This window comes from Vidua chalybeata, chromosome Z, assembly GCF_026979565.1.
Source record: "Vidua chalybeata isolate OUT-0048 chromosome Z, bVidCha1 merged haplotype, whole genome shotgun sequence".
Taxonomy (NCBI): domain Eukaryota; kingdom Metazoa; phylum Chordata; class Aves; order Passeriformes; family Viduidae; genus Vidua; species Vidua chalybeata.
In genome coordinates this window covers 12,664,528-12,677,978 of record NC_071570.1, presented here as the reverse complement: position 1 = coordinate 12,677,978, position 13,451 = coordinate 12,664,528, and the positions used below count along the sequence as shown (strand labels likewise).

Here is a 13,451-nt window from a genome sequence, read left to right as displayed (position 1 = left end):
TACTTCCTTAGAGAAAATAATTCTTCAGTGGGATAAATAAAGTGAATTGCCAATATGTTTCCTTTGACTCTTCCACCAAACAGTGCTCCACTTCATTATTCATGATGTTATATGTATTCAATAATTTAACTTTACAATTAGATGATAATACATATCGTAACAGGGGTCCCCGCTGGGTAATAATTAGCATTGACTCCATGATTCCAGATGTCTGATCAATTGCTTTATTGTACTATACTATACTATTAAGAAACCCTCATTGCTCTTGCCGACAGTCCAATACAGATTGGTCAATCAATCCAAACACCATCATCAGTGACCAATTAAGAAATCACCCTTTGGTTAAACGAATCTCCATAACACATTCCACATGTGCCCAACAACAGGTGCAGCAAGTGAAGATAAGAACTGTACCTCATTCTTTTCTTTGAGCTTTCTCACAGCTTCTCACAGCTTCCCAGGAAAATCCTGGGAGCAATAGGTCTCTTTCTGTCCAGAGGATATGTGATTACCACAAATACAGTCCTAAATCCTAATAATGGTAACTCAAAAAATACAAGAACAACTGAAAATCTGGCTACTCAAGTTGCATAAATGGAAGAAAAGAAACACCAAGCAAAATGTTGAAATACAAAAAATAGGGCTATAGTTCTGGGTTTTTTCTATTTGTATGACTCAACCAGAACTGAGCTCTTTCCTTCTGAAACTGCATATTCACTCTAAAAGTCTCTTCTGTTGAGAGAAGCTTCTAACATTCTATGTGACTTAAAGGTCTAGTAGTGAAGAAACACTATCACTGTCAGACTTGTTTCATCTAACAACTTCATACATGACTAGAGAAGGAGATAGGAGCAAAACCTCCAAATCTGAAGATAATACCAGGCTCCTTTGGCAAGTTGGATGTATTGCTAATGGCTAGAAACTTGGAAAATACTTCACAAAATTGGATGAAAGGTAAAAGAATGGCATGAGCTTCAAGGTGAGCTTCTTTTTTTTTAAAAAAAGGCAAAAAAGGAATACCTGGGGAACTATAGGCTGGTCAGTCTCACCTCTGCCTGGTAAGACTATGGAGCAGATCCTCCTGAAAACTAAGCTAAGGCATGTGGAAAATAGAGAAAAGAGAGGCAACTGGTGACAACCAACATGTCTTTGCAAATCATGCCTCACAAATCTGGTAGCCTTCTATAAATAAGGGTTACAGAAATGGGTAAGGAAAGTGACTGAAATCATGTACCTGGACTTCTGCAAAGCATTTGACACTGTATTACACAACATCCTCGACTATAAAATTGAATGACCTGGATTTGATAGGTGGACCACTCAGTGGATATGGAATTGGCTGGATAGTTTCACTTCAAGCATTGTAGTCTATGTCTTGATGTCTGTGTGAACACCAATGATGAGTGGTGTTCTTCAGGGGTCTGTACTGGGACCAATATTATTTAACATCTTTGTTAGGGACATAGGCAAATGGATTTATGTGCACACTCAGCAAATTATTGGATGACTAAGATTAGCTTTAAACAGATACAGGAAAGCACTATTTTACATATCAGTCACTTACTGAACTGGTTGCCATAGAAGACTGTTAAGGACACCAAAAGAATCAGGTTCAGGAAAAAAACCCAAAACCAAAACTAAAAGGACAAAATCATGAACAAGTCCAGTCCACAAATGAGCATTAGCAGAGCAAGGCAGGTATGTGCTCTAATATCTCTCATACAGCAACTGCAGATGCTGAGGGAATGCATGGGAAGAGACTACAGAAAACAACTAGTTTTCCCTACATAGCACTCCCTTTTGCAATAAATGGCTGAACAGAGGATTCAAATCTATCAGTGGTTTTACTCCACAGAGCATTTCTGTTCTTAGATGTATAATCCCATTTACTTTTCCTCTAATGTTGTACAGAACGTAGCTGAGTATGTGCAATGGACTGGTGTTTCACTTCAGAATGCAAGATTAAAAATCCATTGATCTAAGACAGCAGTTTGGATGTTGAGGAGGCTTTCACATCACCTTTAGCATTCTTTAATTTTAAACTATCATCAGCTTCTGTGCTTGTGATTGCTAAAGCTGAGTAAATTTCCAAATTAACAGAATCAACAATGTAAGTTCACAGATCTCTAAAATATAACAGGAAAGTGCAAATGATTTTTAATGACAGCTTTTAACATAAATAGATTCTAAACAATGGTTAGATTTTTCCATCCACCTTACAAGTGAGCATAAAGGTTTTTAAGATTTCACTGTTTTTTAGACATGAAGTCTTGAAAGAGCTTTGGCTTAATTAAAATCAAAATTTAAGGATGAGTTTTAAGTTTAGACATTTCATAAGACGAAGAGCGGCAAAAAACATTTAGCCATTAATCTGTTGCCAGAAGAGAGTCATTGAATACTGGACATGGCTACTCAGGGACAAGAAACATTCTCTTGGATATAAAACAGGACAGTGTTCTCATACATGCGTGCTTATGAAAAGTAATGCTGTGACATTCTTGCCTTGTTTTTGATAGAAATTGCATGATTCTGTAGACTTGACAAAATCATGTCTTGCTAGGAGCAGCAAAATTCTGACAGTAGAAGCTATTAAATAAATAAAAATATAGACTGTATCCATGAGTACTTTTCACAGCACACAGTTATTCAGCTCTGCTGAATATTTAGATTCTCTTTGACTACTCCTTTCCTGTGTAACAAAATTGAGAGTAAGCATTGATACTTTAACAGTTCTGCAGCAACACTATCCACCACTGCCAAAAGAGGTACTGATACATTTTAAGTTTAATTCAGGTTACTAAATAATCTGCAGCTAAATAATCAACACATTTTGCTTTAGCATTACTATCCTAATCTTTCCTAAACAAACCTAAGGAAAAAAGTTACACACAGATGCCAATACTATACTCACTTTCGTCTCATGGGACAATCCTTCATGAAATGGCCAATTTTACCACAAGTTCTGCAGCATCTATCATTTGGTGCCAATTCTCCTTCTGTTAGAACCTCAGGATCAAAAAAGTACTCCTGTAGAAGAAATAATATATTTAAAATGAAAATCCAAACACCTGGAAACCAAGATAGACGCAAAAGTATTAAAACAGCAGTAAGAGTTACAAAAAAGAATAAACTTGGGGTCTGTAGCTGAACCCTGAAAGACCTGATGAATTATCTGGCCACTGACCTCTTCTTTGACAGGCAGACTTCTCAGCACCAGGTCTGCACACTGTTATAAAACTGCAGTTTTAGGAAATGCTAAGGTAGTTTTGATTTGGATTAAAAGATATAAATCTGTACAATGAAACTCTGACTAGTATTCTGCATACCAAAATATTTTACATGCAAGTAACATCAAAAGGGTACTCAGCGGTAACTCCCACGATTTTTGGAGTATTGTAAAAATTTAAGAGTTTACAGTGAGTGTAGCCATAGTCCTGCAAAGGCTAAATTATATGCTAAAGAGCTCACACATTCTCCTCTTAGAAGGAACTTACCATTTTTGATGGGTATTCTTTAGGAAATATTTTTATAGGGGTACCAAATACCCTTCTGCCATTGATAAAAGCCTTCATTATAAAATTTGTCACTGTGGAAGAAAAAAAAACTCAAACTGAAATAATCATTTAAATATCGAAGTAGAATGTAAAAGAATATCCAAGACAAGATCTTCACTTTGTAACTGAAATTGTTAACAGAAGACTTACTTTTTCTTGACAATCCAGCTCCAAGATTGTGGTTCAAATCAAAGGGATCTGTAGAAAATAACATGACAGGCATTCCTCAGTGTGCAGACCAAAAGAGTAGAAAGTCTTTCCATGAAAATGAAATCGGTCAGAAAACAGATTACAAATTATTTCTAAAATATGTCACTGCATTTTCTCTGTCAGAGATTACAGTAATAATAAACAGTGATAGTAAACAGTAATAATATAGAGTTAAATCATTTAAGTAAATACAGGCTCAGATAAACCTACTATTTTTGAGAACATTTCAATTGCATTATACCTAATTTTTTTGCCAAAGGATTTTCTTAAAACTATTTTTCTGCCATTTACTTCCTAATGAAAAGTGTGAAGTTTGCTTTGCAACTTCTTTTCAGCAGCCAAAAAAACCCTGAAGAATAATGTTTAGCACTACTGAAACTCAATGGCAATTTTGAGATGCTTTCAAAACAGAAGCATGTAACAATTTATAATCTAGTAATAGAAAAATAAATTAGCCTTGTGAAAAAAGCAAAATTTTCATGTTAAAGAAGTTCCATATATTCTTGTATTTTATTTGGTTTTACCTTCAATTACAATATATTTGGAGGTCCACTGCTTCTTGAAAGTTGTAAGCAGATTTCTTCTCCTGATGCAGATGACATGCTCTTTAAAATCAAATTCTTCTGTGTAGAATCTGAGAAGTCCCAGCCACAGCTGCCCAGCAGATTCAGTGTTTTTCCCGTAGTCTGGCCAAACAACTGACTAAAATGACAAAAATAGTTACATTCGGTATTACATTAAGCATTTTCATAATTTTCATGATTTCCATAATATATTTTCACCATTTATTTTATACAGAAAAACAATGGAGTTACACTAGAATACTTCCTTTCATAATTTATATTGATAATCCAATATGGATTTTAAACAGTATATTTTTTAATCTATTAACAACAAAAGTGGACAATTAATAGAACTTCTGGCACTAGGTTTTGCCTCTTAAGAAAAGAATTTATCAATTTACTTTATGAGTCTGTATAAAACAAAATTATTCAAGGGAATTGACCAGATATGATCAGATATACAGGTGGTAGCAGTTATTCTCATCCAGAGAGGCAAAGAACAATTAATCATCCTTAACAGCTTAAAATAATTTTGTGATCTATTTTGTCAGATTTTGGAGTGTATTTTTTCACAGATGAATTACAACTAACCATATCCTAAAAGCTTTACAACACAGGAGTGGGATTTTTGTAACAGGAGCTACTCCACTTCAGTTCCTGTATTTGTCCTGGATAGAATTAATTTTGTTCTCAGTAGCTGGTATAGTCTGTGTTGTGTATTTAGCGTAAGAGTAATGTTGATAACATTGATAACCCACAGATATTTCAGTTGCTGCTGACTAGCACTTACACTAAAGTCAAGGACTTTCCAGTTTCCCATGCTCTGCCAGCCAGCTGGTGCACAAAAAGCCAGGAGGAAGCACTACCAGGACAGCTGACCTGAAGTGGCCAAAGGGATATTCCATACCATGTACATGAACTCAGGGGAAGTGGCCAGGAGGTACTTACTGCTGCTGAGGGATTGACTGGGCAACAGCCAGCAGCTGCTGAGCAGTTGTATTGGGCATCTCTTGTTTCTCTTGGGTTTTAGTCCTCTCTCTCTCTTTTAATTACTACCATTACTACTACTACTGCAACTACTATTATTATTAACATCATTGTAACAATTACAAGTATGAGGATTATTATTTTATTTTATTTCAATTAATAAAGTGTTTTTATTCCAACCCACAAATTTTACCTTTTTTTTATTAGCCTTCCCACCAGGGAGGGGGCTGGGAGAATCAGAGAGTGGCTGTGTGGTGCTTAATTGCCAGCTGGGGTTAAACCAAAATATTCAACCTCCATATTTGGGAACAATGTCTTTAAAAGGAATTTCTATTCATTTGCCAAGCTACAGGTAACATTTCCAATTAGTCTGATTTACTCACCAACTCCTCTATCTTATCAAAGAAATATACATTCCAGCCATCAACCAAAATTTCAGGCTTTTTGGGCTCTTTGTAGATCTGAAAGAGTAATACTAAAACTCATTAGAAAAGCCTTTCATATTCAGCACTGACATTCTTCTGATCAATACCATGTACAGTTACTCATTTATTTCCGATATACCGTACCTCTTGAAGAACAGGGATGACTGGTGGATTTCTCTGTTGAAGGAAATAAAGCACCATAAGAGTATATGCGTAAGATGACAGGCTACCTCGAGACGCATCTCCAATGTCACATATCTAGAAAAAGAAACATGATTTTTATCTTTCATGGTGTTCACCCTTTGCTGCAGGAACTAATGCTTCTAAAATGCCTGAAACATACTTACTTTTGTAAAGACTTTCATTGTGTAACACAGATATTTTACTCTAGGATCAATAGCTGCATATGATAACAGAAGTCTGGTGTTATGCAAGGCCTACAAAAATAAGAAAGTCATGTAGAAAATAAAGAAACTCTGAAGTCATGAAGGAAATAAGCTGAAAAGATGAAAAAGAAAAACTCTAAGTTGTGTCCTAGAGAAATGCATATGTGAAGATCTGCATAGTAGGAAAATATATTGAGAAAGGAAGCACTCAACAATGAGGTTATCACTTGCTCTTTTAAAAGCCAATCAACTTCCTTAATCTGTATGGAAGTGGTACAAATCAGCATTCACAGAACAATACTTCAAAACAAGAAGCACTAATCTCCTACTACAGTTTTAAAATATTTAGTAGAAGGTAACTACTTGAACCCAGAAATTTCAGTCCAGATCTGTAAGAGCTACCAACAGACACATATGGATGCACAACTTCAAGGAGAACATTTTCACACTTAGTGGTTGAGGTATCCTCCTCAACTCCTCAAGACTCCCTTTGAGCTCATAAACAAACCTTCAGAAAGCTTAAAAATTGTCTCTATGACTTAACTTTCCTTTGCTGTTTCAAGGAACAGGGTTTTTAAAATTAGAGAATTAGAGACATTGAAATAAACTAAATCTCTTTTTAAAATGTTTGGCCAAGAATATGGATTTTTTTTGTTTTGTTTTGTTTTATTTTGTTGTTTTTTACATTCTAATTTGTTACAGTTCAGGCAAGCTGGGTTCAAAATTACTATTTCAGGTCTAAAGGTTAGGCAAGAGCCATGATGCTAAGAGGAGTCTAAAAAATCTGAAGTTACTTCGTTTTGTCTCTCATTTAAGAAAGACTTACAATACTTAAACCACTGTTTCTTACTATTACTGAAGAACTAATAGATTTTCTTATGAAAGTGACAACTCTGAAGTCACAACTGTGCAGCTGACTCACTCATAGTCAAACAAACAAAATCAAAAAGGTTTTTTTGAAATATAAAACTGCAACAGGTAATTGGAAACAGTTGCTTTTTAAACCTCATCCAAACAATCACTTCAGTCTCAAGAAACAGATCCTCAGTTTTTTATTTCACAACATAAAATAAAAAAGGAGATAACCTTACCAGAGTATTATATAAACTGATGTCTACTTCAAGACCACTTCTGACATGGAAAAATTTGACAATTGGGACTTTAGCAGTTGTTATAGGCAAGACATTTCTTAAACCTAGGATGAAATGTTTTATTACTGAATGGCTACAATACAGTCTTACACAGTATCACTTAACTTCCAACTGCAGCCAAAAGGCTACAAAATAAAACCTTGGTTGACACCAAATTTGTATTTGTTACGTTTTAACAATGATTTTAGAAATTTGTCAAACATAATCAATCTGATAAACTTAGTTTATAAAAAATGTATGTTTAGCCCCCTCAAAAAATAAAGAGCAGTCTAAATAAGAGTATAGAATTTCTTTATAGAGAAATAAGCTTAAGACATCAATGATTGTTCATTACAACTCATTGGAGATACACCAAAATGAGCACTATAAAATTCATGATTTCTTGAAGAAAAGACCAGGATTTTCATTGCAGACTTGTATCAGAATATCTTTTACTATCAACTTCCAATGCACTGAACATACAAGTACGTAATTATTAAACTGAAGCCTCAAGTCTTAAATCATTGTTCTTATGCATGTAAGTTATAAACATACTATCTGTCCAGATCAGATGTGGTCCAATAACATTATAAACTTGAATACCAATATATACAAACAAAAATAAATCCAAACGTTCACCATACTCAACCCTTCTCTTACTAACATAAGCTCTTTTATGTTAGTTGTATCTTAATGATTTTCACATGCAGTACCGCAGAACTGTCACTACAGCAAAGTAACAAAACCAGAATAACTTATCTTAATTTTCCAGAAAATTACCTGACTGTTTCTTGAGAACTTTTGCTAAATCTTCAATGATTCTGATGCAATCAAGTCCCTACGACATTAAGAAAAAAAGCTGAAAGATGTATCTCCTCCAAGTATTTTAGCCAAACCTTTTATTATGTGCCATTAAGCTTAAAGCTGTATAATCAAATGTTTCATGTTATACAGAATTATGTGAATACAAGAAATAGTTCCAAAAGAGCATATGTAAAATCAACAGCTGATAATATAATAAAGAAAACTTTTTTTAAAAGCTAATATTAGGCATGAAAGGAGACTGATGTGCTCTTCCACTGTTTCCCATTCCCAGTTTATGCAATGAAGAATGTTACTTATCTGCACAAATAAAGCTAGAAATGCAGAATTTGGGAGAAAACTAGCTACTTTATTCTTATAGTCATTCCTGCTTCACAGTAAACACCCCCAAAATAATCTGCCATAGTGGTAACTTAGTATTTCCTTCTAACATTAAAAGCTTTTATTAAAAAATGAATTTGTTACGCAAGAACAATTGCTAGAATATTGCTACACAATATAAGAAAATTCTGCATTTATTTACCAAAAACCAAAATCTTCTGGACCTACCTCAGCAGTTTCCAGACCATCTATTGTCATACAGATATCAAGATCACTTTGTTTGAAGCCAAAGCCATTTCTTGAGGAACCAAACAAATCCAGCTTGGTTCCTGTAAGGCATGGGTTGCATTTCAGCCATATATCAACAAAAAATATCAAATTATATATAACAAAGAATCTCAAATTGTATGTAGCTGCAAACCACTGCATGTCTCCTAATACAGGCAGGAAAACATTACTGTATTTCTGTAGTACATGAAAACTTTCTGATCAACTTTGCTTATGAGAAAAGAATCTCTACTATTATTGATTCAAATAAGCAGTTTGACAAATCCAGAAGCAAGTTAGGTTTTCCAGTACTTAAATCATCAGCATGTAGGCTCAAGCTGACATCTGACTGAAAAATGCTTTGTACAGAGATTCTCAGGGTAAGGGATATACCTGGCTCCAGCCAAAAAAATCTTTTTCTAATTTTAAAAGACCATGAACTGAAGTCCAGGTGTTACAGGTAAGAATTCCAGAAACAAAGGAAAAAAAATCAAATGCCTAGGTTCTGTGAATAGGCCAGATATTGTGCCTATATTTTAAAATATTCCAAGACCAGTAAGTTTCCATAGAAAGTACTAAAAAACCCTTGTTATTTGTAAGAGCAGTTACAAAAATAAGTCTGATTAATAAATAAAGTTAAAATAACAAATGTAAAACTATTCCACTTCTGCTTTGATTGTTCCTACTAATGTGTGATATAAATAAAAGATTCAAATAAATAAGAATAAAAATAAGCAAATAAATAAAAAATTTAAGCATATGAATAAATAAATAATTTATTATATAAATTAATAAACAAGTATTTTCAAATTTAAAAAAGCCTTACAAGACTTAGAACAAAAAGTAATGTAATGAAGTATTCGAATGTTAAGCAATAATATGAGTTAAATATTCAAATCTAGAGTGTTTATTATACTGAAATTACGTTTTCTTGGAAAACACTCAAGTATGAACAATCAAAAATATAAACAGAAGTTAGAATGGCCTAATTACCTGGGAAATCCTGTCTAATGAAGATTTCCAAGCTTTGTCTTATATGTTCTCGAGCATTATCTTCTACTATATTTGGAGCAAAATCATCTTTAAAAAAAGAAGAAGAAAAGACAACAATTTAAGCAACTGTTCTTCAGGAAGAGCAGTGAAGAGCAGATTCAAGTGAAAATAGAGAGGTTTTTACAGTGGGGCATAGGAAGGGAAAGAGAAAGAGAAAATTCACATGTGAAGGAAAGAAAACAAGGATGAAGTAGAAGAGAAATACCTGTTCAAAGAAAAACATTAATTAGACAAATAATGCATTTTTTCTGGTCAGAAATGGCGAGAGAGAAAGGAGGAAAGTTGGGTCACTCTGAAAAGAACAAAAGTGGAGAAATGTTACAAAACAATATTTTGACATGATTTTTCTAGAATATTGAAGTCTTTTTTAATGAAAACTACAAGTTAAGGAACAGTTAACATAATTCAAATCAGACAAATACAAAAGCATCAGTCAAAAACTCCACCCAAAATTAGATTCTCAGAATATGTATTTTCCAGTATGAGTAATCAACCAGCCAGCCAGAAGAAAAATCTAAAAATTTTCTAATTCTCTAGATAAAAACTACTGAGCAGTTCTATAAGAGCCATTACCATTAAGCCAAATTGTAGAATAGTATCTAAGAGTTGGAGGCAATGTAGCAAATAAACTGTCACCTTGTAGCACCATTAATCTGTGGGTATTCAGGTTTTTTTTCAGATTTTTTTTCTATGGCGCAATATTCAAAGGAAAAAACTTACGGTAACACTGGACACAAACTTGATCTAGAATAACTGAAAACTTGGGTGGCAGTGGTGGTAGTGGGTCAAGCTCAATTTTCTTGAAGTCTTCTGGACAATCATTCTTTAAATGACCTTCTCGTTTGCACAAGCTACATACTACTGTAGGAGACTGCATGAACAAAAAGCAAGATTAGTTTTAAAAAGTATAGTACTTTAATAAATTGGAGCAACACTTTCATATAACTTCTAACAGAACACAAGCAATACGTTTATGTTCTGATACAACTTGCTTACCTTGCCCTTTGTAAATGCTTGTTTACTGAATTCATAAAAAAGTTCAGATTCTAAGCACTGTTCTACTGCTGTGGTCTCTTCAGAATGGCTTCCCTTCTCAGTAAGATATTCTTGACTCAAATTGTTCCTCAGAGGTCCATCTACACTTTCTTTGAATTGTTTGTTTTCATATTTACTGGGGATGGAAAAATCATCTTCCTCTGACAGTGCATCATCATCTCCAGATCCAGTATATGTGTTATCTCCAGCTCTAATGGTAGCACTGCATTCTCTCTGATTTAGAAGACTTGGTGCTTCCTCTTCTTCCTCTTCATCATCTGAGTTAATCATTTGGGATACCTGACTCTGTGCTGAACATAGGAATTTTTGTGGGGATTCATCCAGTTCATCAGTACCTTCAGTGCTACTATACTCATCAATGTCAATCTTATCATCTGTTATACCACTGCACTCCAAGCCAAATTCATCACTCTCTGTAAGCACAGTTTGTTGAAAACCTTCTAAGTCTGAAATGCCACATGTCTCTACTTCATGCTCATTCATCATAACAGGGAGTTCTCCACTGTCACTGTCTTCATCAATTGTCTGCTCAGCAGGCAAAATAGTATCCCATTGTCTTTTTCGTTGTTCATGCTCTTCTTCTTCCTCCTCTTCTTCATCTTCATTTTCACTCTCTGTCTCTTCACAACTAGGTTTAAAATCCTCATTATCTCCAGAAATTACTTCCTCAATTATACAGTCTGAGTCTTCATGGGTAATTCCCAGATGACTTATATCATCAGCCAAGTCTTCTTCTGTGAAACTTTCTGAGCCATCACATAGTTTTGAAGGACCAATTTTATGTTCCTTGGGAATATGTGTACGCTCCGTTATGCTATCTTCTACTATGGCCATTTTTGTTCTACCATCCAAGTTTTGTAAGTCAGAATCTTCATGCTTTATAGCACCTTTTCCATGGTCCAGCATTTGGGATTTCTCCTCACTTGCATTTGAAGAGGGTATTTTGCTCCATTTTGCACTTTTTTTTTGAGGCAAGGCAAAATACTTATAAGTTGCTCTCAGACAGTGAAGAATATACACATACACTAGCTGGCTGTTCAGAGTTCTTGCCACATTCCTTTTGATTGAATATGGGTCTAGTAGAAAGAAGAAGTGAGCCAGCAGTGAAAGAGTTAATTTCTTAAAGAAAAGAATACACTTACATCCTTACAGAGTCTGAATTGCTAGTAACTCTTAAACATTGTGCAAGGACATAAGAGCTACAAATTGTACTGAAAAAAATTTTTTAGTTCACTTATTTTTTCTGATAATATCTAAAATAATACCAATTGATTTTTTTTGAAAAAAATATTCTACTATAACCAGTCCAATATTAAAAAAAATTCTAGGTTGTAACACACAATATTAACAGCAAAGTCAGCACCATATAAAAATTAAAGTTACAGTTATTTGAAGTTTGTTGAGAGATATTTATATACCTTCCACAGCAATGCGCTTTTTAGGCCAGTCCTTTAGTTCACGAGACACTGGTTCCTTGAGTCGTATGCTAATAACCAAATCAGCCATATTGAACTCCAAAGCATAGAAACGAAGCAGTTCAAGCCAGAGCTGACCAACAGGCGCTGAACACTGCTGACCTACATCAAATACTAAGGGAACCTGTCAATTACAGAAGAAAACCTTAAATAATATTTAGTACACAGACATTTAACTGCTATGCTTCCTTTATATCATCTGTATTCTAGTGTGGCAGAATTTATCATTGGTTCTCAACTTCTGCAATTGCAATAAAAACCGCAATTAAAAAGTTGGAAGATATAGTATAAAGCTCCAAAATTAAAGAATGCAGCAATAGTAAAAAGTAGCATTTGTGATTAATAACACTTTCTTTAAGTGTTTCTTTAAGTGTTTATGCCACAATTAATAAATTTCAAAGAAAAACTCACATCTCATGTCACAGGACAGAATGGATTATACAGCCTATTTTCCAGCCAAGTCTAGGCTGAATTGTTAACTCTCACAACACGCAATCACATAGTGATACTGTTTCTTACAAAGTTGTTACAATAGGAATAATTTGTAAGAACTGTTCCAAGCAAGTATTTTTCATATGCTTAATCTAATTCCAAGATAAAACTGCTCCAACTGTGTAAACAATATTATCCCAGATAGATTAAAATTCAGGATCTTACCAAAGAGTTTGAAATTATATCTGTTTTCCTGCCAGCTCCTTAGCACCAAAAGCTAAACACAACAGACCTTGAAGCAAGCAGTTGTGCAGTCCTTTAGTTCAGCTCATGGTTTTGAAACATAAGCACAAAACTGAAATACAATATTGTTCTTTTTTGAGAACAGCGATGTCTGCTAGACTACTACAGGAAAAAATTTGGAAGTTCAGACCTTGCCCCTTTTAGGGGAAGTTTCTTGTGGCAAATCAGAATCATCAGTGGGGTTATGCTCCCAAACCACAGCATCGTTCTTGACTTCCCTCAGATGAAAATGAGTTAATTTGTTTAATGAGAATCCTCCAATCTAGAGGAAACAAAAAAAAAAAAAGAAACATAGAGCTAAACATCATGTGAACTTTAAATTTTAGTCCCCACGCTGCAGTAGACCGAAGTTTAAAAAAAGCTGTCCCACTACTAGAATATGCCCCAACCTTTTTCTCTCTTCTCCCGATACTTCTCTACAAAAAACTCCCAAGAGCTCAGTGCTCTTAGAAGCGTGTGCTGGTGTC

At 34.4% G+C, this 13,451-nt stretch overlaps 1 protein-coding gene across 3 annotated transcripts in view; it reads right to left on the bottom strand.

Annotated features, from left to right (window-relative positions):
- TUT7 (terminal uridylyl transferase 7) overlaps positions 1-13,451 on the bottom strand; it is a 33,891-nt gene that overhangs the window by 5,120 nt on the left and 15,320 nt on the right. For 2 of the 3 annotated variants that reach the window (XM_053931329.1, XM_053931330.1), the window contains exons 11-25: positions 13,115-13,246; positions 12,193-12,373; positions 10,715-11,850; positions 10,439-10,589; positions 9,659-9,745; positions 8,627-8,727; positions 8,036-8,093; positions 7,217-7,320; positions 6,087-6,176; positions 5,884-5,997; positions 5,698-5,775; positions 4,289-4,466; positions 3,705-3,752; positions 3,495-3,586; positions 2,912-3,027 (exon numbers count right to left, since the gene is read on the bottom strand). In XM_053931329.1, the coding sequence (XP_053787304.1) occupies positions 2,912-3,027; positions 3,495-3,586; positions 3,705-3,752; positions 4,289-4,466; positions 5,698-5,775; positions 5,884-5,997; positions 6,087-6,176; positions 7,217-7,320; positions 8,036-8,093; positions 8,627-8,727; positions 9,659-9,745; positions 10,439-10,589; positions 10,715-11,850; positions 12,193-12,373; positions 13,115-13,246 (2,666 nt within the window). The remainder of the gene's footprint in view (positions 1-2,911; positions 3,028-3,494; positions 3,587-3,704; positions 3,753-4,288; positions 4,467-5,697; positions 5,776-5,883; positions 5,998-6,086; positions 6,177-7,216; positions 7,321-8,035; positions 8,094-8,626; positions 8,728-9,658; positions 9,746-10,438; positions 10,590-10,714; positions 11,851-12,192; positions 12,374-13,114; positions 13,247-13,451) is intronic. The other variant, XM_053931331.1, reaches the window with a different exon arrangement.